This window comes from Silurus meridionalis, chromosome 2 (assembly GCF_014805685.1).
Source record: "Silurus meridionalis isolate SWU-2019-XX chromosome 2, ASM1480568v1, whole genome shotgun sequence".
Classification (NCBI taxonomy): domain Eukaryota; kingdom Metazoa; phylum Chordata; class Actinopteri; order Siluriformes; family Siluridae; genus Silurus; species Silurus meridionalis.
In genome coordinates this window covers 5,505,800-5,533,126 of record NC_060885.1, presented here as the reverse complement: position 1 = coordinate 5,533,126, position 27,327 = coordinate 5,505,800, and the positions used below count along the sequence as shown (strand labels likewise).

General features: G+C 39.9%; 2 protein-coding genes across 2 annotated transcripts; one reads left to right on the top strand and one right to left on the bottom strand.

Moving 5' to 3' along the window:
* The first annotated feature begins 268 nt into the window (after nucleotides 1-268).
* Nucleotides 269-12,908, top strand: tmem184c (transmembrane protein 184C). Its single transcript, XM_046871842.1, has 10 exons — nucleotides 269-562; nucleotides 2,345-2,475; nucleotides 2,869-2,905; nucleotides 6,157-6,362; nucleotides 6,650-6,724; nucleotides 7,128-7,221; nucleotides 8,927-9,039; nucleotides 9,895-9,994; nucleotides 10,079-10,250; nucleotides 10,865-12,908. Exons 1-10 carry the CDS (start codon nucleotides 446-448, stop codon nucleotides 11,170-11,172), a joined length of 1,353 nt encoding a protein of 450 aa, XP_046727798.1. The 5' UTR covers nucleotides 269-445; the 3' UTR covers nucleotides 11,173-12,908.
* On the bottom strand, nucleotides 12,206-26,318 carry prmt9 (protein arginine methyltransferase 9). Its single transcript, XM_046871830.1, has 13 exons — nucleotides 26,168-26,318; nucleotides 25,757-26,042; nucleotides 24,289-24,437; nucleotides 23,972-24,208; nucleotides 23,035-23,202; nucleotides 22,842-22,944; nucleotides 21,462-21,574; nucleotides 19,019-19,211; nucleotides 17,992-18,169; nucleotides 17,141-17,795; nucleotides 15,417-15,570; nucleotides 15,211-15,333; nucleotides 12,206-13,765 (listed from the first exon to the last, which is right to left on the bottom strand). The coding sequence occupies exons 2-13, from the start codon at nucleotides 25,976-25,978 to the stop codon at nucleotides 13,520-13,522; spliced, it is 2,541 nt and encodes an 846-aa protein (XP_046727786.1). The 5' UTR covers nucleotides 25,979-26,042; nucleotides 26,168-26,318; the 3' UTR covers nucleotides 12,206-13,519.
* Between the last annotated feature and the right edge of the window lie 1,009 nt (nucleotides 26,319-27,327).

Below are 27,327 nucleotides of genomic sequence, written 5' to 3'. Positions count from 1 at the left end.
TACCAAGGTGCGTGTGGTTTTTCTCTGATCTTTTTTAACCGGATGGAGGCAACAGTGTCTAATGTGCTAGTGAGGATAAGGTTTATGTTGTTAGTCATTTCATCAAGATTGTTAGCATTTATGGGTTTAGTAAGAAAGAGCTACAGGCACAAGTCTGAAAGACGACAAAACAATTCATGATTATTTAAAAGTTGTAAAGTTCAAGTTTGAAATACAAACACGGAACTCGCGGTAAACGAGTCAAACACCGGAAGTTACGTCACAGGAAGTTAGCATGAGCGCTAACCCGTTTCAAGCTGCGTTTGTTTACAATGAATCAGCTGATTAGGGTCAGGGTTCCTCCGAGTTCTTTAGTGTTTCTCAGAAGCCTGTGTGATATTCCAGCACAGCGGATCTCTAGCTGTATGTGAGGAGGAAGAAAGGAAGAAGAATTGAGCAGGAGAAGATGCCGTGCACTTGTGGGAACTGGAGGAGATGGATCAGACCTCTGGTGGTGCTCCTCTACATCTTGCTCCTGTTGGTGGTTCTCCCTCTGTGCATATGGGAGCTGCAGAAGTCCGAGGTCTGCTTCATTATTAACGGGAAACTTCATCATTATACACACATCTGTTCATACTGATAGTCTCAGCTGCACACTGCTCTCTTAGTATTGCTGCTCACCACTAACTTATTACCACTGTATATATATATATATACACCAGTTCTTCTGTTTATAATAATAGCAATATATTATGTTCACCGTTCACATCCTGTTGTAAATCTCTGTTTATAGTAATCTATAAATCATGTCAATAGTACATATATACTCATCTGTATATTACTGCTCATAGTACATATTAGATTAGATTAGATTCAACTTTATTGTCATTACACATGTACAAGTACAAGGCAACGAAATGCAGTGTATATACTCACCTGTACATTATTGTTCCTAGTACATATCTATCCACCTGTATATTATATTCATAATACACATATATTCATCTGTATAGTATATTTATAGTGTGTATAGTGTGTGTATGTATATATATATATATATATATATATATATATATATATATATATATATATATTCATCTGTATATTCATAGTACATATACATCTGTAAATTACTGTTTATAATCCTATATTCAATTCTATTTAACTTATGTAAATCATGTAACACTGTATATCCTGCACTTGCTGTTATTGCACTCTGGTTAGACCCAAACTGCATTTTGTTGCCTTGTACTTGTACATGTGTAATGACAGTACAGTTGAATCTAATCTAATCTAGTCATGTAGATCCTGGGCTCAGGGATGGTTCAAGGTGTAGTTTTCAGTAGCAGTGATGTTTAGGGTTTAGATTTTCAGGAGCGGTGATGTTTAGGGTTTAGATTTTCAGGAGCGGTGATGTTTAGGGTTTAGCTTTTCAGTAACTGCGGTGATGTTTAGGGTTTAGATTTTCAGTAGCGGTGATGTTTAGGATTTAGATTTTCAGGAGCGGTGATGTTTAGGGTTTAGGTTTTCAGTAACTGCAGTGATGTTTAGGGTTTAGATTTTCAGTAACTGCGGTGATGTTTAGGGTTTAGATTTTCAGTAACTGCGGTGATGTTTAGGGTTTAGGTTTTCAGTAACTGCGTTGATGTTCAGGGTTTAGATTTTCAGGAGCGGTGATGTTTTGGGTTTAGATTTTCAGTAACTGCGGTGATGTTTAGGGTTTAGGTTTTCAGTAACTGCAGTGATGTTTAGGGTTTAGTTTTTCAGTAACTGCGGTGATGTTTAGGGTTTAGTTTTTCAGTAACTGCGGTGATGTTTAGGGTTTAGGTTTTCAGTAACTGCAGTGATGTTTAGGGTTTAGTTTTTCAGTAACTGCAGTGATGTTTAGGGTTTAGTTTTTCAGTAACTGCGGTGATGTTTAGGGTTTAGTTTTTCAGTAACTGCGGTGATGTTTAGGGTTTAGATTTTCAGTAACTGCGGTGATGTTTAGGGTTTAGTTTTTCAGTAACTGCGGTGATGTTTAGGGTTTAGATTTTCAGTAACTGCGGTGATGTTTAGGGTTTAGGTTTTCAGTAGCGGGGATGTTTAGGGTTTAGTTTTTCAGTAGCTGTGATGTTCAGGGTTTTGTTCTTTAATAATAATGGTGTTCTGGGATTAGTTTGTACTGCAGTAGTGATATTTGAAGATTAGTTTTTTGCTGCAATATTGATATTTGTGATGTTCAGAGTTTAGTTTTTCTGTAACAGTAAATTTCAGCGATTGTTTTCAACAAAATACAAACTTTATAACGGAATATTTTGGTTCTTCATGATGATCTGTGAGGTTCTGATCCGATCTTACGGAACATTTTTTTCCTGACTTACAGGTTGGCACCCACAACAAAGCCTGGTTCATCGCCGGCATTTTTGTGTTCATGACAATTCCCATATCACTTTGGGGGATACTTCAGCATCTAGTGCACTACACCCAGCCTGAGCTGCAGAAACCTATCATCAGGTGAGAACAATATCAAGCATTAGAGTTATATCAAGGCAGTGTATTTTAATGATCAGTATGAGGTTAAACAATTCATGTAGCTTTATATGCTTAAAAATTATTAAAAACCCATAAAAAAATCCCCAAAAACAGTAATGTTAAAAAAAGAGGAAATAAACATATGTTTAAAAAAAATGATAAAATTGTGGGGTCTAAGGGTCTTTGCTCAGGGGCCCTATAGTGGCGACTTGGTGTAGCCGAGACTTGAACTCACAACCTTCAGATCCAAAATCCACCTCCCAATATAGCGCAGTGTCAGTCTTTCAACACTCTACACTTAAACCCAGAGTCTTGAAGCGTTTTCACGTTGCCATGTGTAATTAATTTTCCCCTTTTCTTTTTTTTTTTTTTAAGGATATTATGGATGGTTCCGATATACAGCTTGGATAGCGTAAGTATTATTCCGTCTTACTTCTCTAAACCGCTTCCAAAGTGCTGCGTCGGAGCCATTTTTAGCATCGTGTCCGTGACCATGGTGTCCATTCAGCAGCGTCGATTGAGGACTTAACCAGCAGAAAGCACATGATTTCAGTTTGGGAGTCCTGAATTTGCAATCTGATTATCAAATGTGCGTCATGCGTTTCTCATTCCTCTCCAGCAAACGCTAAACAGTCTTTCTGATCAGTTTGTTCTGATTATAAGAGCGCTGTTGAATTCTCGATTCTGATTGGTCAGAAGGTTTAATACGTTTCATAAGACTATACAGACAAAAATTTGGTACGAGCGCAACATCGGTTTGTGCTTTATTGAACATCCAGTTCCATATTTTATCCCCATTTGCTGTACTAATAGCCTTTCTCTTTTCTGGGAAGATGTTCCATTATTCAGTTACATGGGTGTTCGTTAAGTCAGGCAAAAATTCTAAACAATTCTAAAAAAAATTTCCATCTTGTCAAAATCTAATGTCTATTAAGCATATTTTGGCATTAAGGAAAAAAATTTTAATAAAAGAATTTTTTTTCTCGGAAGAACCACATATGAGTGAAAGTCAGGTGTCCTAATACTTTAGTATTAGAGGAATAAAACACTTCAGCGACATCATAATATATAATAATGATCATAATCTTTATTTCATAGAGCGCCTTTAAAAGTTGCATCTCAATGCGCTTTCCAAGCATAAAAATAGAAAATAAAAAAAAATAATAATACAATAAAGAAATAAAATAAACGTCATATAAAAATTTAAAAATCTATCCTCAAAAAATAAAGTTTTAAGAGCCGATTAAAAAACATTAAACACGGGTCTTCAGCCGGGGATCCGCAACCCGTTAAAGGTACGGACCTTTTTTTATTAATTTTTTTTAATTAATTTATTAATTTTTTAATTTTTTGCTTCCTTTTTGCTGATTGTGACACGTGGTGGATATGCACAAATAAATGTTTGGTTTTGCTGCATCACGTAGGAACTCCGAGAAAAAGGCATTTAACTGTTTATCAGCAACAACGTAGTTAATCGTGTTTATGTTTCGAATAGAAGTTCAACATCATTTAAAAAGTGTTTTGCTCCTGATTTTCATTTCAATTCAACATCTGGTGCATCACATTGCGGTGTCCATCAGACCAAGCATTGATGGATTCCAGATCCCCTGATGTCGTTTTTCCATTGTACCAACGTCCCAGTGAAACCTTTCCAGGTGTGAGTGGAGGAAAGCGGATTTTGAGGGACATGTTGCACTTCATTGTTTTGTATGAGAAGTTTGTCTACCAGCTGAATATAAAACACTGCTCGGTCATTTCCAAGAAAATCGTCAACAACGTCAAAGGCTTTCCACGCAATCTTTTCTGGCCCAACTCACAGACCTCTGAACCGCCTGTCACTCAAAAAAGCCCTCTTTGATCATACCCTTAGTTATTGTTGGGAACATCTCTCTTAAATTAACGAAAACCATCGCCGTCTTTGTTCGTTGCTTTCACAAAATCCCTCATAAGTCCCAGTTTTATGTGAAGACGAGGAAAAAAGACGTTCGACAAAACGGTTCACGCGCCACATTTTTCTGTCCTGGAACTAACTTTTTTTACACTCCTGTAACTCTTTGGCACGACCGTCCCATTCACAGATAAAACAACAAGCACTTTGTGTAGCCGAGCTGCAGTCTCAGTAACAGAACAACGACTTTCAGATCTCCACAGATATTGCAGTAGGTACTCGCGCATTTCCATGTTCTCGTCATTTTCATTTCTGGTGACAGCAAACACCATTACTGCAGTTTTGAAGTGTTTGGGTATTCAAATGACTTGAGTCAGCAGACACATTGGTCAAACGGAAGTAACAGTGCGTCACGTGGTCTTTCTGTTCTCGCCTCATATCATCAGGACGGCAAACGGCATTGTCTTCTGAGTGCCTCTGAGCCGAGCTCTCAGACAGACAGCACACGTCACGCAGTACACGTGAGGCACCGATTTTACAGCTCGAAGTACAGTTTCTTCACAGTCAGCAATCGTCTCTGATGAACAAGCGTATACTCGACACAAATATAGCAGAATGCATCGCGGCTGTTAAGACAGCGACGAGACGTATCGACCGACACCAATCGTAAAACATCTAAATCAGAGGTCCGCAACCTTTTTTGCGCCACGGACCGGTTTAACGTCAGACAATATCTTCACGGAGCGGCATTTAAGGTGTGGTGGATAAATACAACAAAATAAAATGATACGACCATAAAAACGGATATTTTCTAAATGTAATAATAAACATGAATCCACTGTGTTGTATTTTGTTCGTTTTGTTCGCTTGGGGGTTTGAATTTAGCGGTAATGTTTTATGTGTTAGCGGCCGGAGCCCCTTTAAGAAGGTAGTGGATGGAGGTAAGACATGTGACCGAGGCATCATGAGATGCATCAAGAGTGAGTCATAGACAGATGTGGAGGAGAGAATCCGGTCATTTTCCAAAATAAAACCGTTCAGAATCAGATAATAAATAAAACGGAAATAATGCAAGTTATGTATTCTTTCTGTGCGGCTCGGTACCAATTGACCCACGGATCAGGGGTTGGGGACCACTGATCTAAATGACTTGTTACAGCGCTATTGAGGCAATGCTATATTCTGAAACACTACATACATGTCGTTGATATTAATCCAATGAGCAGCATCTGTGCATGTAATCCACTTCTATAAAGTGTCAGGCTGACTCCGGCCTACTCCTGTCCTGAGTTCATGCCTGGACATGCCCAGACTGCACAAAATATTGATCATAGGTCTCTTATGGAAACTGTTTGGACACAAACAATAAGAAAAAACATTTTCGTGATCAGCAGCCAAATATCTATAGGGACCAGCCAACAGTGTTCAAGAACCAAAAATGTTGTTTATGCAGTGTAATTAATGGGTAAAAACATTAAAGATTATAATATTTTTGAAAATGACCCCGAAAAATCGCATGCCAATGTAATCCAGTCCACCTGAAAGGAAAATATGTACAAAACTGCAAATCTAATAAAAATAAAAGACAACTGAAAATATACAGCATGTTCAACAATCCTAGTTCTACTTGTCTTAATATACCTGCTGTAATATGATGTTTTTTTATTAATATAAGTGGTTATGTTTGACACACTTTGTATCAGAGGGTCTCTGCCTCGTGTCTCAAGGCGTCTTTGACCTGAAAAACGTAACCCGATGTCTCTTCCTGCCTGTAGTGGATTGCTCTGAAGTACCCGAAAATCGCGATCTACGTGGACACGTGCAGGGAGTGCTACGAAGCCTACGTCATTTACAACTTCATGATTTTCCTGCTAAACTACCTGGAGAAGCAGTATCCCAACCTGGTGCAGATGCTGGGGGCGCAGGAACAGCAGAAACACCTGCCGCCGCTCTGCTGCTGCCCGTCCTGGCCCATGGGAGAGTGAGTACTTCATTAGAGAGGTTTGTGGTGGTCATGTGATTCAGAGTTACGTGCATGGCCACTCCTGATTGACCCATGGGGATTTATTAAAGGATGGAGGAATCACCAAAGTTCTTCAGTAACTTAATGAGTCTTTAGGCTGTTGAGGTGAAACTACTCTCAGAAAGTTTACCAATGAATTAGCCTTCAAACCAAATTTGTTTTTTCATCACATCACTTCAGCACTGATTATTGTTTGATTACATCCTGATGTGTTGATTTGTGATTGTTGAATGCTGTGTGTGCAGGGTCCTGTTGCTGAGATGTAAGCTGGGTGTCCTGCAGTACACAGTCGTAAGACCCTTCACCACAGTCGTGGCAATGTGAGTGTCCCATTTACTCACCAGGTGATCGCAGATGTTGAGCTATTTTATGAGTTGCTCAGTAGCTCCTGGTTCCATAATCTGATCAAATGACTGTAGAAAGAACATCACTCATAATCACCCACTCCAGTGCTCATGTTAGTTCTCACTCTCCAGTGTTCTGTATTGTTTTAAAGATTATAATCACACTCTTGTTGCCACCCAAATGAGGATGGGTTCCCCTTTTGAGTCTGGTTCCTCTCAAGGTTTCTTCCTCATAACATCTAATAGTTTTTCCTGGTCACAGTCTCCATGGCTGCTCATCAGAGATAAATACATGAATAGATGTATTTATCCCTGAATGAATAGAATGAATAGAATCATCTTGATGAAGAATTTGCATGTTTTGTGTGTGTGTCTTCAGGATCTGTCAACTTTGCAACGTTTATGATGAAGGCAACTTCAGCTCCAAAAATGCCTGGACCTATTTAGTGATCATAAACAACGTCTCCCAGCTCGTATGTACCTCTTTCTTCATCGTTCTCGCTACTACAAAACATAGAAATATGCGAAAGAACTGAAATTGCTCCAAGTTTCACCTCACACAGATCAGTACAACTTTTTTTAGGGTGTTTATATTTAGATCTCAATAAAGTCTCAATAAAGTCTTGGCAAAATCGTCACTTTTAACCAGAGCTGAAACGATTCCTCGAGTAATTCGAGGGGCGAAGAGAAGCTTCAGGACAAAAAACACAGCAGTTCAGGATAATTTGAAACTAAAACACAAAGAAAACACCATACAATGTGTTTACCTTTTTTTTTTCTTCTGTAATTCGAAATTTATTTTTTATTATTTATGATTTTTTTAAATTAGAGTTATGAGTAAAAAAAACAAGCCAATACAAATAAATGAATAATAATTTTTAAATAAATAAATAAAAATATAAAAATCAATTTTGCATTACTTACGAACATTTATTTTGATGTAATCTGGCAACTAAATGCACTAAATGGGTTTATTTTTTTCTGATATTGTTGTAATTTCAGCAATAAAAATTTCAATTTTTTCTGAAAAGGAAACAAATTACTCGTTGATTTTAAGAGACCTGTTCCTTTTGTTCTTCAATGAAGAAAAATTACTTCTTATCCGATTCCTCAATTAATTGATGGACCCTGTGGTTCTTACCCAAACTAACCACATACTTGGAGGCACACAGTTTTGTTGATGTGACTGATCTCTAGATGACTCGAGGGTTAGCAGAACTCTCTCTCCAACCCAACATTTAGCCATTTTCACATTTTTAAAGCTTGTTTTTTCCCCCTCAACTCTACTGAACAGCGTTTCAGAAAACTACCTCATATACACTATATCGACAAAAGTATTGGGACAGCTACATTTTCCCGATTTTTTTTTCTTTCTCAAAACTGTCACCATCAACTTGGAATAATACAATATATTATATACGATGCCTTTGGATGCGGTAGCATGAAATTTTTCCCTTCATTTAAACTTGTAGACCCAAACATGTTCCAGCATGATGATGATGCGCTCCATGAAGATATGCTTTACATGGTTTGGAGTGAATGATCTCCTGCCATAAAGCTCTTACCTCAACCCTATTTAACACCTTTGAAATGGGCTTGACTTTACTGAATGAGCCCAAATCTTTGCAAGCTCACCCTAAAATCTAGTGGAACAACTTCCCAGAAAGTGGAGGTTATTATAGGGGGGATTAAATGTAGAACGCAATTTACTGTAAAATATGGGGTTAAGTGGTATAATTCAATTTCCATATCCATATTTTCAACTTCACTCCTTTTAAAAAAACAAGTACAAATAGATGATAGCTTGAAATTATTCTTGCAATTGCCTGAGACGACCTTTTCTTTGTACTTCTCTGCATAACAATTAAACATTATTAAGGCATTCCCCAGACAACATGAAAATAATAAATGAAACAAAAAAAGTGGTAGAGGAAGACATCCAGGCAGTGGGTCAGCCGATAAAACAGAATTGCAAAAATATCTATGTATATAATATATAATAATAAATCTAATATATACTGTATATACTTATAGCAAGTAGATCGTAGTCATGTGACCTTATACATCACGATTGGCTGGTTTAATTTCCCCCCCAAAAATCAGTGACCTTACAGATAAAATCAATCTAATTTTATCATAAAATCTAATCTAATACAGCGTTTACTGTTTCCCCCTCAGTTTGCCATGTACTGCCTGGTGCTGTTCTACAAAGCGTTAAGAGAAGAACTCGGGCCGATCAAACCTGTGGGCAAATTCCTGTGTGTCAAACTCGTCGTGTTCGTCTCCTTCTGGTAAGCAAACACAAATACATCACGAACATGCTATGCTAGCATACCGTATCCCTGAACGAGCAGAATTATTTATATATACACACCGATCAGGCGTAACATTATGACCACCTGCCTAATATTGTGTTGGTCCCCCTTTTGTTGACAAAAACAGTCCAGACCAGTGTAAATGAATACCTTTCGACTTTTCAACATGGACAAATATTGATGCTTAAAGCTAAATAAATGTTTATTATCAGTGAAACCAAACTCAACATAGAGCACGAAGACCAAATACTCTTGTAAACGTTCTAAAGTATTTACAGTGTTTTAAACGCCGAAAATCATCAGGACACCAAACGGAACTTTTGCTGTTTCCACACGGACGGATATAATCGCCGGATGTGTGCATCATGGCGGATTTTGGCGTTTCAAGTTGAAGGGTTTGGTTTGATTGGAGTTTTTTTTATTCGATTTTTTTTAAATGTGTAGCTAAATTAAGAAAAGAAGTCTCGAATAAACGTGTTGCATTTAAATTTGTTTGTTTATATATGTATTAAAAATGCGGAAATGCGAACTGCATTAATCGTGTGTTAATTCAATCAGTGACATTAAAATTAATTTGCATTAATTATATTATATATATATATATATATATATATATATATATATATATATACACACACACACACACACACACACACACACACACACACACACACACACACAAACACACTGCTTACGGATTAATTAGAAGCTGTAATCCTGCAATATCTTCATTACATGATGAACAGATGATCTGTTGTACAGCTGTACTTAAAAATACAATCTGACTCTCTGTGTTGAACACAATGCTAACCCACAAACACTCTCACACAGGCAGGCGGTGCTCATTGCGTTACTTGTAAAGGTTGGAGTGATTTCAGACTCTCACACGTGGGACTGGGACAACGTGGAGGCCGTGGCCACAGGACTGCAGGTACTCCGTGATTTCACTTCTGCATATCTGCCTGTTTATTCCATCTACTTCAGTAAACCTGACTGATCTGCGCTTGTGTGGCAGGACTTCATCATCTGCGTGGAGATGTTTCTGGCTGCCATCGCTCATCACTTCAGCTTCACATACAAGCCGTATATTCAGGAAGCAGAGGAAGGATCCTGCTTCGATTCCTTTTTGGCCATGTGGGACATGTCGGACATACGGGCCGACTTTTCGGAGCAAGTGCGCAACGTCGGTGAGGAACTGATGAGCTTCAGAAAATGGGTGGATAGATATTTGGATAATGGGAGGGAGGGGCAGATGGGTGGGCAGGCAGACAGAAATAAAGTAACTACATATGTATAGATAGATACAGACAGATAGATATTCTGTATACAGAGGATCTACTCGTGTGGATACATAGAGATATACAGTGATGGATGGATGGAGGGATAGAGATAAATATGGATAAATATCATTGATGGATGGATAGATAGATGGATGGATAGAAAAATGAATGAACACATGGGTACAGAAATAGAAGAATAGAAGCATAGTCAGGTGAAAAGTAAATTGGACTGAAAGACAGGATCATAGACGGATAGATTTGTGTACAGAAGGGTGAATATAGAGTTTGCCAAAGAAATTAAAAGACTGGTGAGTAGAAATCAGATGGACAGATTCAGATTGATGAATGGATAAGTGTGTAGAAGGACAGACACACGTTGATGGATGCTAAAAGCCACAATCGGCAGCAATCGACAGACGAGACGAGATGAGAGAGGGAATGGAAAGGAATATCACAGTCCTATAGAATAAAGATTCCAGTCTTACTTGAATCTCATCGTGCCACTGGTTGTTCTCCCACAGGCCGAACGGTTATGGGTCGTCCCAGGAAGAGCTACTTTACCCGTGACGCAGAGCGCGACGAACACCGGGGGCTCCTGTCCTCCGGCTCTCAGGACGCCACCGAGGCTTCCTCCACTCCTCCATCTCCATCGGGCCGTTATCAGGGTCTGGGACACACCCGACCCCCTCACTCCCACTCTGCCCCTGCCCAACTCTGCTCCACCCCCTGGGAGGGAGACGTAGACGACGTAGACGACATCACTCCCACCGTGCTCTCTGAGGATCCCAAACACCACCAGGCGCACACAGACTACGCCCAGATCACTTAACACCTTATTCCCCGGGAACAGCAGCTTCAAAAGGGCACAGGGATTTCAGTCCATCCAGGGATTTTATTTTGTGGGGGGGGTTTTATTTCTATTGACTAAACATTTAAAAAATGTTTTTTTTAATATTCAGCCTTTCGTTCCTCTGCAGAAATGCATGTTTAATATTTTAGTCACCCCCTGTTCTCTTCACAATATTGTGAGGTTGCGGTAATAAAATATTCTATAATAATTAAAATAATCCAACACACACACACACACACACACACACACACACAGTGGCGAAGTGCTGCTTTTGTTCCCCCATCATGCCTGAGAAAACTGAACCATGGCCAAGGATAATGAAGCTAACGACTAAGCGGAGGTGCTAAAACTATACAGCTGTAGCTTTTAGAGGGGTTTCTCCAGTACTACTGTATTATGGGAATAATACAGCCAACAGTGATTGACTGAAGGGGAAAGGACGGACAGATGGGGGAAAATTATACAATCCCTTGTGTTCAGTTCATTTCACCTCAGCCGGGGTGGGACTGTGGACAAAACCAAATGGTGGAGATTGTTATATTGTATGTAGTGTTTTTTTCTATTGTTGGTCCCACATCTAAAAACCAGGTGCTGTTTCATCCATGTTCATGGTAAAATTTTCAGAGTTGCAAAATTCCAGGAATTCTCAAGACTGGAAATTTTCCCTGCGAATTGCAGAATAATTTTGGTTCAAACGACCAGATTTAATGCAATTTCATTTGAATTTCTCCATAACACAGCATTCGTTTAATCCTGCGCACAAAAGTCCATCTTGGCGAGTATTCAAGGAAATGACAAATATGACAAATTTACGTTTAAAACTTTAAAACACGCAAGCTTTAGTACAAGAAAAATTATACAAATCAGTCAAAAATTTCATTTTTTAAATCCATTCTTTTCACGTGCGTCAGATTACACCGCGTCCGCCAAGTGTTCCAAAAATGGATTCAATGCATTCATTATTTTCCTCAAAATTCTACAAACAACGTAATGACGACGTGAAAGAGGCGTGTTTAAAATCTTTGCAAATTTATTACAAATAAAAAAAAAAATTAAATACAAAAATCGCACAAGTATTTACAGCTTATGCTATGACACTCAAAATTGAGCTCATGTGCCATTTATATAGCCATTTCTTGACCAAATAGAATTTTCTCTCAGGATATAGCTCAGTATGAAAGGTAGGGGGCGTGGCTTCCAATTACCAAAGGCGGAGTTTCGTGTTAGGTACTGTTTAAATGCTTAGCAAAGCTTACTCTTTAAATAAATACGGAACTATTCCGTTTTTCGGCGAAACAGTTCTCGTAGAAATGTAAATACCGACTCGACAGGCCAGATCGTGATCGTCTGGAGGATGTTTCATTGAATAAATAAAAAAACGCAAATATTGGATAGGAAACATGTCTGGGCTGATTAGTAAAAAGATTTTTTTGGTGGTGGGGGGGTGAAAACGGGAGAAAAACTTTTTTTACATGTAACCATAATTATATCCATTAATAATAAAGTATATAAAAATATGATTAATTGTAAATGATACTGGTGTGATATTTAAGATGACTCGGACAGATGTTAATGCCGAGTCCGACTCCTGATTATTCACCGCTTTATAACTGCACTGCTCTGTTATAGGTGACGGGGATCTGGGTAGCACGCCTGTCTGTCTTCTTCCATGTTATAACATGTTTATACACCATTAAACATAACAGGACGATGTATCTCGGTGTGCTTGGTTGCTTTAATGATTCCTCTGGTCGCAAAGGCGCACTGATTTATGAAGGTCGGTGCTCCTTGTGACTGTGCGTGCAGCCTTGTGCTGCCATCTGTTGGCGAGTTACAAAACCGGTGTCGAACATTTTTGATATCACCTCGTATGAATAGACGCATTGCAGCTTTCTGTGCTTCATTAGGCCCGCCCCCTTTCCCTTTCGGGTTACTCTAGATGTCCGTTTTGCGTTTTGTGCTTACGGACCCCCGCACTTAAAACACTTCTTACAGAATTCACACAATGATAAATACCATCTCGTTGTCCAAAAAGAAAAGAAACACACTATAGACTGCATCTACCCCAAAAAAATAAAAACACGTTCTCGCTTTAAAAGTGCGACTTTTTTTTTTTTTTTTTTCTTTTTTAAAGTCTTTTCAAATCTAGAATTGTAAAGTTTCTGGCGTGCACGTGCTCCTTCCATTTCAAACCCATTTTCCTTAAAATCCGACCCATTAGGCAGATTCATTACAGTTTACAGGTTTGAATAAATGGAACGGGAAATGCTTAATTGCTTTCACCGAATGCACCTTCTCTAATTCGTTGAAGTCCACAACCCTTTCCTTAATGAACTGCAGTTTCCTCCTTTCGCTCCTCTCTGACAGCTGTCATAGAAATGCTGCTCTTGTGGAAAGAGACACACAGTCTGACCCAGTCACCTGCGCTGACCACCAGGGGGTGCTGCAGGATCACGGCCACCTGCTTCCAGTGTGAATCCGGCCTGAACGTGCTCACAAATATATCGGAGTCCAGGTAGATGTGGTACCAGAAGGGGATGGCTGTGACCCTGCCAGAAGCATTCACTCGAACCTGGACAGGAACAGGGACAGGAAGTCATTATTTAGTGAGGACACACTGTATGTAACATACATGAACACACACTGGGCTGAACACATCCGTTCCTGCATTATTTCCTACTTTTCAGTCAATATGTTTGTCAGATCTCTCCATATCTACAGTCTCACAAAAGGGAGTACACCCTCACATTTAAGCAACCATTATATTATAATACTATAGATATGAAACTTGGATATATTTGAGACATAACTGACATTCTAAAGAACATGTCGCCCTCCCTTCAGAAACTGGACCGAACGGCAGTTTTCCAACATGAAAACGACCACAAACACACCGCCAAGGTGACAACTGCCTTGATGAAAAATGGTGAAGGTGATGGCCAGGTTTGTCACCAGACCTGAACCCTATTGAGCACCTGTGGGGCATCTTCAAGCAAAAAGTGCAGAATCGCCATATGTGTAACATCCAGCAGCTCCGTAATGTTATTATGGAGGAGTGGAAGAGGATATTTCTTTTCCTGTTCTGTGTGCAGGAAGTTACAGCTCTACCTCTGCCATGTTAATCTGTATTCTATATGACTCTCAGGACACGGCTCGATCTCCGTTTTGTTGTGATGCTCGAGAAAATATTTAGCAAAGAGAAATCGATCTTCATATCAAATACTGGTCACTTTCTGAATAATAGAAGTGTAGCACCTCTAGTAATAATTCTATAGAATTACATCGTTTTTTTTTTTTGAAAGATGCAAATATGTTAAAAACTGCCGGCAGCAGTGAAACATGGTGGTGGAGGTTTCTTCACGAATTTGGAGCTGCATTGAATGGTGTCCTCAATACAGGAGAAATACAGGCAGATACTTATCCATTGAGGTGTCTGATTGGCCCTGAATTCATTCTGCAGCAAAGCAACAACGAATAACTTACAGCTAATGTCGTTCAGACAAGAACCGGGGGTTCCTGCAAGTAATCGCTTCGGCCCCCACAGAGCCCTGATCTCAGTGTCATCAAGTCTATCTGGGATTACATGTTTAGACAGAGTGGTAGCCTAGTGGTTAAAGCGTTTGGATCTGAAGGCCCCAGCCACACCATGCTGCCACTTTTGGGCCCCTGAGCAAGGCCCTTATCCCAAGTTGTGTAGAAATTAGGTCAATTTAATTCGGTCTGGATAAGGGCGTCTACCAAATGACATAAATGTGAAGGATTTGAGGCTGCCTACACCCACAGAAAGGGGGGTGATTTCTTAGCGGAAAACGGGCAGCGAGCCAAAAAGCCATTACGGAGTATCGTGGTCTGTTCCAGAAAACCGGCCTTGACACTACCCAGTGACTGCGGATGTTAACAGAGAGGGGCATTTTGTATACTTTTAATCATCTGACCAAGCCAACGTTTGTAAACACTGGCACGTGTTCAGGAGACACCGCATTCCTGTTTGCAAAACGTGCATGTGTGCAGCTTTACCCGGACGTCTCTGCAGCTGTAGTTCTTGCTGCTGTCCATGAGGTCGAGGACGAACATCTCGGCCGGCGCGCTGAGACGCGTGCACTCCAGCGTGGACAAGTCCAAAAACACGTGAACGGGCACCTGGAAGAAGTCGGAATTCACGCTTTAGTGACGTTAACGCACACAGAAAGGGCTCGCGTACAAAGCTGTGAAGTGAAGCGTACGGTGAACTGGTTGATGAAAGGGGCGATGTTAAAGCCCAGCGTGGGTTCTGTTCCCTGCACCGCGCTCTCCTGCAGCAGTGTGTCCGATTCCACCAGCACGCCGTGGATCACGATGCGCTCGGGGAAAATGCGGCCGCCGTCCTCCAGGAGACACCTTCAAAAAAAAAAAGTGAAGTCTGTCATTTAAACCGGGACGCTTTTCTAAACCAAAGAGTCTCGTTTCACACCAGTAACGGCAGATGATGTCATCAAGCCAAAACAGGACCTCCTGATCTATACTTTATATAGTTTTATGTATGTAAATAGCCGTGTCATTATACGAGGGGCGTTCCAGTCAAACCGGGACTTTTGAGTTTATAAAATAAAAGAACAAATTTCAAGGAGTGAAAACTGCATTCATTCATTCATTTATTTATTTATTGTAATTGTATTACTGATACATTTATACAGGGAACCACCACGAGATCTTTGATACGTTTCCACCATTCAGATGTCTTACTGCGGCTGAGCGTCTCGTCACCATACTGTACTTCAAGTCTTCTGTAGATATCTGTTTTTTTTGTTTTTTTTTTACAAAGAACTATCACCCCACGCTGTTCCATGCCCTCTGCCGTCTAGATGAACAGTCTAGACACACTAGCCACTTAATACTGCACGTATTAGCGCCACGCTAGCATCCATTTTTATACCTGTAGCATTAAAAGTCCGGGATTGACTTTATAGCCTTCACCTAAACACGAGTTTATTCCCCAGTCAAGAGATGAGTTTTATGGTTTTTCCACAGCTAACACCTGAGACTTCAGGATTTTAATCCTTTGTTTTTAATCTTCAGGAGGTTTACACTACCCAGACATGGCTTTTTCATGAAGACTTGAGCAACTTAAACCAGATACTCCTTCTTACATTTATGAAGTAATAAAATAAGAGGAAAATAATTCACATGCAAGTTATTTTACTTGAAACTGCACGACCTGAAGTACTTCGTTCCTCATACACTACAGCAATCTGACTTTATTTTTTAATTTGTAAAAAGAAATTTACTACAATTTAGTCAGTGTATTATTATATTTAATTCTGGGGAAAGTACATGAAGTTATTTTCTTGATACCATTTAAACAATTGATTTGGTGTTAATAAAATCGAAAATACAGCTCGTCCTGTCCCTTAGAATCCCAGAAGACGAATGTGCTTGGCGTCTTAAACGTGAGGTAAAAAAAAAAGAATCAAAACCCAGCTAAACATGGCTTTTATCAGATTTCCCCTGCCAAGACATGGTTCTGGGTTTTACTCCACTAAAACATGTCTTTTTTTGTTTTTATCCACTAAAACATGTCTTTTTTGGGTTTTACTCCACCAAAACATGGCTTATCTTAGGTTTTACTCCACTAAAACATGGCTTTTCTGGGTTTTACTCCAGCAAGAGAAGACTGGTTCTGCCCCACCAAAACATGACATTTACCCTGCCAAGACGTGTCACCTGTGTTGCTCAAAGACATGAAAAGCTGTATGTTTTTTTTTTATCTTATTAACTTCCTATAAAGAGGAGCTGGTGAAAGACTAATATATATATATATATATATATATATATATATATATATATATATATATATATATATATATATATATATATATATATATATATATATATTAGTACCAGGTTTGAGTTGCCCAAGTCATCATATTTCTGTTGTTTGTATTGAAGGAATCGGAGGTAAAGCTCATACCGAGCGAACGTGGCCTTCTCCATGAGGTTTTGTCTGAGCAGGCCACAGATCTCCACGCAATCCAGCATGATGGCGCTCCACAGCTTTTCCGAGTCGGGCCTCTGCAGGACAGCTGAGTCGTCTTCCACATGGCCGAGCCAGAACTCGAGCGCATCCACGCGTACTCCGTTTTCCCGTGCCAGGAGCCGCAGCAGAGCCTGATGCTGCTGCTTCTCCACCGAGCTGTAGGCTCGCACCGGTGCTAATCGCGCTGCCATCAGAGAGAGCACTGAGAAACCTTCAGAGACGTCCAGCACGTACAGCGGACCTAAGGAGGAACCTGATTCCTCTATGACTTCTGACTGACGTGATTGGAAGAAGGAAAAAAGCTTGGCCAGTGCTTCCTGGAAGCACTCGTGATAATTGGCGTTGTTGAGGAGAGCGATTTCAGAACACTCCAGCAAAAACGGCTGAGCTGGAAGCTCATGGTCCGTCTGGAGGCCAGCCAGAGCACTGCAGAGCTCCAGTTCAGGATTTGAAGGCACTTCAGCAGAGGCAGCTTCATCCATGTGGGGCGTTTGGCTGCCGCTTGTTACCCCAGTGCAGGATACTCTCAGGTAAGCGTCTCTGCAGGAAACTTCCACCAGCAGTTCATCGGTGCACTTCACACTGTAGTCTGGAGGCAAAATCAGAATATTAACAGCGTTCTAGATCATATCACAGCGCTGTCCAGGTCTCCAAAGGGGCGGTGATAAATTCTCTCTAACAGCAGCTCGGACAGCTGTGCGGCAAACCGTGAGTCTATAAACACTTTTTTTTCTAAATAGATACTACATTTCACCCTTTAGACGTTTCTTTGAAAGTAGTCTTACGAGACGGGACTGGGTAGATGGCCTGCTCCCAGCACGTGTCCTCGTCCGGGCCGGTAGAGATGCTGTTCTCCTGGTCCAGGTGCAGCTGAAACCACACGGCCAGTGCGTCAACATCTCCGTCCTTTATCAGTGGCACGCGAAGCTGAGCTGCTTCCCTCAGACACAGGCCTTCCAGCTCCTGCAGCACAATCGATCAGAGTTAATGAAGAAAAATAAAGAACCTGTTGTAACCAAAAGTGTTAGCGATCATCATGGTTGTACACGCCAATTACTGATCCAAATGATACCTTTTCTGCACGTTACCTGTTCAAGAACTGCATTTTGATGCCTAAACACGAGTTTATTGGATTCTATTCCCCTGCCAAGAGATGAGTTTTATGGTTTTTCCACAGCCAACACCTGAGACTTCAAGATTTTTACCGAAATAGCACAGGGGCTTTCTGGGCTTTACCGATTTGAGCTGCTCTGAAACAACCCCAAAACATTAAACATCCACCTCCATGTTTGACTGTGGGAGTGAGGCAGTCTGATCACATCTTCATTCCTGTTCTCCTTCTCATAAAAGTCGTTTTATTAAAGCCAAAAATGTCAAACCTTCTTCCAGGTTTTTTTTCCCCAGCTTCTTCTTGTTTTTACCTTTTAACAATTTTGTTGCATGTGCCCCAAAAACCCTACTTTTGCCAAGCACTACATATAAAGATGTATGTATGTAAGAAAGTATGCAAGTAGATAAGTATTTATGTAAGATAATAAAAAAGTTATGTTCCTTCTTTTCAGCTTTGAAAAGTGTATTTAACCAAGAGTGTGTTAATAACTTGAAAAGAAAAAAGAGATAGAAAAACACAGAGCGAGAGAGAGAGAGAGAGAGAGAGAGAGAGAGAGATAGAGAGGTTAAACAATATAATGAAAACATGCTGTGTTTTGTCCATGTGTTTGTTCCAGACATCAAACTTATTAAGGATAAAGTTCACCAGGACTCAATTGAGAACTAGCTGAGTTCCTGCAGTGTGTGTGTGTGTGTGTGTACCTGTGGGTTGTTGAAGTTTATACTCATCACTCTGCAGGGCTCAGTGAGGGCAGTGAAGCCTCCAGGCAGACGGCTAAGTCTCTCTGTGGTATACGGCTCTGACGACTCGTCTGCGTCCCCCGAACACTTTACAGGACCGCGGATGGGTCCTGCTGCAGCCAGATCAAGTCCCCCTACTGCTCTCACACACAGCCTGCACCAACCAACACACACACACACCATGTTATTAATAAGTGCCGGTTATCTCGTTCTTAACCATCTTTATACTATAAGATCTTGTATATACACTGTACACAATAGTGATGCGCATCTCCGTAACCGAGGCCGATGCGATTCTCATCTCGATGCATAGGCAAGGATACGATACATAAAAAGATACATATAGAGCAGCTACCGATGCGATTCGCCCAATTATGTTGCAGTGCGATTCGATCGTTACGAATGAAAAATCTACAAAGCTTGCAATTGAATACGGTGCAGACAGTTTGCTTTTATTTCTTCGGTTCACAGACAGAAAATCTCCAATTTACTTAAGTGACTTCTGCTCTTTCCACAAACAGGCCTCTAAAGTGCACAAAAAAAGTCAACAAAAAAGATTAACTAAAACCGGTTGTTCTTTCCCTTTTCTGTCTCCAGATAGATGCAGCTCTACCTCTGCCATGTCAATCTGTATTCTACATTGGGACAAGCCTCGGTCTCCATAGTGTTGCGATACGTCATGTTCGTGTAGCAGCGGTGGCGCTGAGAAAAATCAATCTATATAAAAAATATGACGATTGGTCATTTTCTAAATAATGAAAATGTATGCATCATGTTACACGTGCCAGCTTGAATCTTGTTGAGAAATGTATCTAGTTCGGTTTATAATATAATGATATATGATATTAAATAATAATAACAGCAATAATAGTAGAAAAGTCAGGTTTAATAGGGTTGGTGAGTGCAGGTGCATCATGCACTGTGCAAAATTCAGTCAGAAGTGATGAATGGAGCTGCCTATGTGGTTAAACACCTCGGCTATGCGGAGAAAACAGAGACACCGCATGACGTCTGGACTCATCTTGCATAAAGTTCACCCATGTAATTTAGTTTAGGTCAGCTTCCGATATTAGTAGTAAAATCTAGAATCATATAATATCATTTAGCAATATGCTCCAGATAACATATTACCACTTATATTAGTTTAAATTCAAGCGTAACACATATAACCATTACTCAGCATTAATATAGTATAATACTCCGCTTCGCAGAGAATAATCTAAATGCTTGTAAATGTGATAAACGTTATGAAGGCGAGTGAGCAGATACGGCTGATGGATTAGGTTAGGGATTAGAAAAACCGGCAGTTTTAGAAAAATAAGGGGAAAAATGGAAAGAGTAACAGGTTAATAGGCACAACACATCGTCAGATAATAAAGAACGTAGGAAATTAGATTAAAAAATTTGTATAAGAGGTACAATGTCCAAAACACACAGGAAGTAAGATGTTTCGGTGAGAGCATGAGCTGAAGATGCAGACAGGATGAGAGTAAGACAGGAACTGTTATATAAAGAAGTATTATGGCATAAAAAAAATATATTTTAAGAAGATTTTAAGAAAAAATTGCTGGTGTGTTAAAACTAAAGTCCTGGTTTGTAAAACTAGTAAAAAAAAAAACTAACACTTTTCTATACCACGTCTACACAAAACAAAACAAAGGATGATTTGCAGACAGAGGGAAAAACCCAGACGAGATTTTAAGAAAAGGTGTGAATATTGCGGTGAAGGATCTGTTGCATTGTTGAGTGCAAAAGTGCACGATCAGGGGATTTTTTTTTTAAGACAAGGTCACTAATCAAGAGATATTTTTTGTACATAGAATCGTATGGAGGTGAATGAGGCCTCCTGGAAATGTGGGAATTTTACTAAGAATAGGTAGAAACTTACCAGAAAACACGTGAGCAAAAGGTGGGATATGCAAAGCCAGTAAAATGATTGGTGTATGTAAATTGTGAGGGAGGAGATATTAGAAAAAATATGTAAATTTTACTAGGTGTGAGATATAAAAAGTAAGGATTGTTTATACCAAATTCGCACTCGCATGTGAAAGCTGACGGGTGCCATTGCTGTCAGGATGGTTCTCATCAGAGAGCTCCATGAGATGGGTCTGAATTGGGTTTGTTTATGTATTATTTGAAGTTTTGAAACTTCTTGGTAATTGATTAGTAAATAGCTAAAACTAATTTGAGTATTGAGCCACTTAATTATGTCGTCTACTCGGACATGGGGTCTGAGTTACGACAATCTGATGCACACTTTTTTAAACCAGTGCATCACATCGTTGCGTTCCGTGCTGAATGCAAATCAGTGAATCACATGCCGTCCATAGTACACACACACACACACACACACACACACACACACACACACACACACACACGCCCGCGACTCTTGACCTCTCACCTGTGGTGCCTGCGGATCTCGGGGCACTCCACGGCCATTGCGAACACGGTGGCGCCGGCGGGAATGACTCGCCCCGTTCGGGAAGGAATGGAAACTGGAACGTCTTCAGAGTTCTTGCGAGAAGGTAGACATTGCAACATATGAATTATTTCCCACTTCTATACGGTCTCATTAAGACAGTATAGAATACAGCCATATTCTAACATGTGTAGCACTCGGGCCAAGAGGATTCTGCAGGAGGACAGCAGATTTGGAAAGGATGGGGAAAAAAAAAAAAACTAAAATGATTATGAAGAAATAAAAATGAATAAAAAATGAATAAATAAATAAATAAATAAATAAATAAATAAATAAATAAATAAATAAATGCAAAAAAAACTAAAGAAAATGTAATATTTTAAAATAGTTTTTTGTATTTATTTAAAAATAATAAAAAATAAATAGTAATAAAAATAATAGTAATAATTTCAGAAAAAACCTTTATATTGAACCCTTACTGTCGGGTTTCTGCATTCCCCTTTAAAGTTTCAGAGAAATTTGATGAAAAATTTGTCATCAAATGTAAACAAATATGTGGTTCTTCTTCAAACTGTTACCACAAACTTGTAGTTACAGAATTACAATTTTGCCTTCACTTGAGCTCCATGAAGATATACTTCATAAGGGTTGGAGTGGAAGATCTCCTGCTATAGAGCTCTGACCTCATCCCTATTGAACACCTGCTCCAGCATGGCAATGCTCCTGTGCACAAAGTGAACTCCTTGAAGATCTGGTTTACATGCTTTGGAGAGGAAGATCTTCAGTGGCCTGCTATAGAGCTCTGATCTCATCCCTACTGAACACCTTTGGGATGAATGTGAATGCTGACTGTACCTCAGACCTCCTCACTTGTATCTGAATGAACACAAATCTCCACATGCTCACTCCAATATCTAGTGGAACATCTTCCTAAAAAAGTGTGGAGGTTATTCTAACAGAAAAAAAAAGAATTAGGATGTTCAAAAAGCACCTATTCAGATGTCCACAAACTGTCCTCAATCCTATTATAAGACCATTAGTATAAAAATGTCTATTATACTATTATAGGATATAATTGTTATATATAAATAAATTAAATATCCTGTATTTAGACTGTTGTATGAATAAAATGTCTAAGCTGAATACTTTATTGATCCCACAGGAAAATTGTTGGCTTGCAGTTGCTCAGAGAAAAAAAATAAAATCAAGAAATTAAAAGACACGTTATTTATGAAGTATAGAATAAAATACGGAGTGTAAATAAATGAGGAATGTATTCGGACCTCATGCTATTAATATCGTTCTCATAGAAAGTGGTGTCGGTCGAGTAACTCGAAAAAAGAACCGAATGAGGCAACTTACAGGCGGCGGTAAGAGCAGATGCTTCCAGGCGTGAATCAAACTCTCAACGATTCCCTCTCCGAGCAACCCGGCGTCCACCGTTTCCGTGACGACCAAAGACACCCTGGCGAAAAAAAATACAAATACAAATGACACTAAGGCGGAAATGCAGATTTAGTATTAATAATAAATAAAGAGCACAAGCGTGTGTGACCTGTGGGGAATGTCTCTCGGGATTTCCATCTCAAGCGATTTCTTGTGTAGGATCTTGATGCTGTCCGCCATGTCGTTGGCCGTGACCACCTCGCACGCCAGCTCGTACATGGTCTTCGACAGCTCGCAGGCGTACACTTCCCTCGCGCCCGCTTTCTTCGCGCACATCCTGACAGAAGGTTTCAAGTTGTATCATCAGAAACATGGTTGCTACAAAAGGCTTAGGGCTACGAATGTCGTGAAACGGATTTGCATCGGTTTAGAACCTCGACAATGAAGGAACTGTAATGAATGGACATTCGGTGTCACCTCAGGGAGGATTTTTCTTGACACTGTTGCCACTGGCTTGCTTATTAAGGATAAACTTATAGGGTGTGTGTGTGTGTGTGTGTGTGTGTGTATGTATACACACACGGTATCTCACAAAAATAAGTGCACCCCTCACATTTCAGGAATCATTATATATTGGAGTAAATTTCTCCAGAGCTGCACAGGTTGTTGCTGGGATCCTTAGGTGCCATGTTGAACATTCAGTATGAGAGAATTGTACTCAAAGCACAACATTTTAACTGCTCTAACACGAGATACGCAAACAGACAAAAACAAGAACGTGATGAATACGACGTGTGGCTTTGCCTGATTACACGATGTACAGATGTTATCGCTTAGGGTGTACTTACTTTTGACAATAATGGCTGTATGTTGTTATTTTTTCAGAGGACAGTAAATTGACTACTCTAATATATGTTTCTACAGTATTGTCGCTTGAGAACAATATATATATAAAAAAAAAAAAACTATGGGCGATATATTCCTGGACATACCTACAATAATGAGGTTATAAGTCGATCTAATGATACAAGGCTCTGGATTCTCACATGTCTAAAGTCGAGTAAAAGCACTGCTAAACATGCTATCCTGACTCCACGTGCTCTTACCCGAGGATACCCGTGCCGGTCCCGATATCCAGAACGCTCCTACAGCCGTCCTGTACCGCCCTCTGGATAGCGAGCTGGTACTTGCGATTTCGCCCGTTATCGTTGAGCATTAGAAAGTGCCAGCGCTCCACCAGCCAGTTAGCCACCCTGTAGAAGTTCTCCTTGGCTTCGGGGAAGTCCGGCTTCAGTTTCAGGGCTTTGTAGAAATGCGCCGCCGCCTCGTCCCTGAAACCCATCCTGAGATCCAGGCAAAAATCACAACATCTCACTCTCCTGCTGCTTCCGACGAGGTACATACCGTGAAAGAAGAAGTGTACCTGAACAGGTGCTCGCCCATGCTGTTGACGATCACCTCGTCTTTAGGGAACAACTCCAGCGCTTGCTCGTAGCAGTCGAAGAGCTCCTGGATGCGCCCGACTCCGTCCAGCTCGTCGGCCCATTTCAAGAGCGTGAACCTAAAGGACTCCTGTGGGTTTTCCGAAAGACAACGGATTATAATTATGAGCGCAAAAAAGCTAGTAAATAGAAAAGGAGCAGAAAAAAACTTGTAGTAGCACCAATGCAACACTTGAGGCAGTGGTTCTTAAAATTGTCAGTGATTATTATTATTATTATTATTATTATTACTATTATTTTGCCAGGTTTCTGTTTTGGAAACTAGAAGTCGACCGATTTTACTGATACCGATAACTAAGTTGGATCGTTCTCGCCCATAACCGATTTTTTAAATGCACACTGGACAAAAAGAAATAACGGTAATAATTTATTAAAAAAACATAACAATCCACATACTTAATTTTATTACCAAAATAAACAAATAAAAAAAAAACTGGATTATGAAAATGTGTTACATTAAATAAATATATGAATAATATTAATAAACAATTATATAAATAAATTATAAATGACAAACATTAACTATAATAAAGCAAATAGCACGTGGTGTCAGTGATTCGCCTCTAGAGGCCGCTCTCGTAATGACAGCGGGCCTCATCTGCCGCTCCAGCAACAGAAACTACCCAGAAAAACTATCTGTATGGATCTTTCTTGTCAGATCTTTCAGAGCCTAGATCTAGCAATTTGAGTTTGATTTCTGGAACTTTCTCTGATCTTTTTTTTCTTGGCAGATCTTTCAGATCCTGGATCTAGCAGTTTGAGATTTAACTTCTGGAAGCTGGTCTGGTCTCTTTTTTTCCAACAGGAGTAAAAAATTGTTCTAGCATTGCGAGTTTCACTTCTGGAAGTGGGTTTGGTCTTGTTTTTTTAGCAACAGTGAATGTATCTTACTCTTGCCAGATCTTCCAGAACCTGGATCTAGCAATTTGAGGTTGACTTCTAGAAGCTGGTCTGATATTTATTTATAGCAGAAGTGAAACTATCTTACTCTTGCCAGATCTATCAGATCCTGCATCTAGCAGTTTGACTACTGGAAGCTGGTCTGATCTTTTTTTTCCCCAAAATCTTTCAAATCCTGGATAGCAGTTCTGACTGACTTCTAGAAGCTGGTCTGATCTTTATTTTTTCCTCCCAATCTTTTAGACCCTGGATCTAGGAGTTTTGACTTCTAGAAGCTGGTCTGAGCTCTTATTTTTCCAACAGGACTAAAACTATTCTTGATCTAGCATTGTGTGTTTCACTTCTGGAAGCTGGTCTGATCTTTATTTATAGCAGGAGTGAAACTATCTTACTCTTGCCAGATCTTCCAGAGCCTTGATCTAGCATTGTGAGTTTCACTTCTGGAAGCTGGTCTGATCTTGTTCGTGAGCAGCAGTGAATGTATCTTACTCTTGCCAGATCTTTCAGAGCCGGAGCGAGGTTTAGGGCCAGGAGGAAGTGGACGAAGGCGGTTCCGTGATCTTGCTGGAGGAGGCAGTGCTGTGCGCTTTGGAGAGAGTTGGAGACGAGCTCGTTTCTCGCCGGATCTTCTCTCGGAGCTCTGCTGCGGCGCCTGCTCCTCTTCCCCTTCACCGCTGCTCCATTGCTGTTACTGCTGCCGCTGTTAGGCATCTCGGAGTTACACAGATGGATCACGATTTCAACCGGACAATCAGTAACCTGACATTCTCCAGACCTCGATATCAAAAGATAAACAAAGAAGAAAAAATCCCCATTCCGCAATCACTCATTCAATGTACCTGCATTTTATCAACAGCAGTAAGAAGCAAAAACTTTACCCTAACACAATAACAAACATACTTAATCTATAAAGAAAATATCACACCCGCTGCCTTGTTTTATAACCAGAATATTTTTTAAGCATTAAATTAACATTTTTCCATCCATCTCTTATGTACGTCTGCTGAGCCTATATGTCCGTCGCGTAAAGATTCCCGTGAGGAAACAAACTCCACTCAATTAATGATTCCGCTTATACCCAAGAAGTACACGGCCACAAAGCCGCCATATTGAAAAGGTCAAATTTCCACGAGTAGTTTTTTCTTTTATTATTATTGTCATTATTGTGCCCAAACCTGTTGAATAATCAATTTAAATGATAATAAAACAAACAAATAAATATTGCAATTATACATTCGAGAACATTTAATCCCTATGAAAAGAGAATATAATACAAAAACCAGTCTGAATTACACATACTGTCTGTATTATTCAAAATAAATAGAATTAAAACTATTAGCTCACGTTAAACACGTATCAATTTATGCATAGAATTAGCGTACACTTAGTTTGTATTCGAATTTGTACTTGTTGCTAGGTTGAGTGTAGTTGCTAGGGAGGTGGCTCCTTCAAAAGTTTTCCCAATAAGCATTTCCCCCTTTTATTCACTCTTCTCATACATCAAATCAAAGGTTACCCTTATATACACTATATTTCCAAAAGTATTGGGTCACCTGGTCATGAGTACGGTATGTGATTTTTGAGTAGTGCATTCCACATTTAGTCCCAATTTGCTCTTATAATTCTCTCCACTCTTCAGGGAAGATGTTCCACTAGATTTTGGTGTGTGCTTATGGATATTTGTGTTCATCAGCCACAAGAGTGTTATGAAATGCAGGTGCTGATGTAGGTGAGGAGACCTGGGGTGCATACACAAAGCCTCCAGAATTGTGGCTGACCACATACATAAGACATTGTCTCAAAGCAGCTTCACAGAATTTAACAGTCAAGGTGAATGATGTGTATTTATCCCTGATGAGCAGCCATGGTGACTGTAGCAAGGAAAAACTCCCTTAGATGTTATGAGGAAGAAACCTTGAGAGGAACCAGACTCAAAAGAGGAACCCATCCTCATTTGGGTGACATCAAGAGTGTGATTATAGTCTTTAAACAATACAGAACACCAGAGATGTGAGAGCTAAAATGAGCATGTGTGGTTATGAGTAATGTCCTTTCCACAG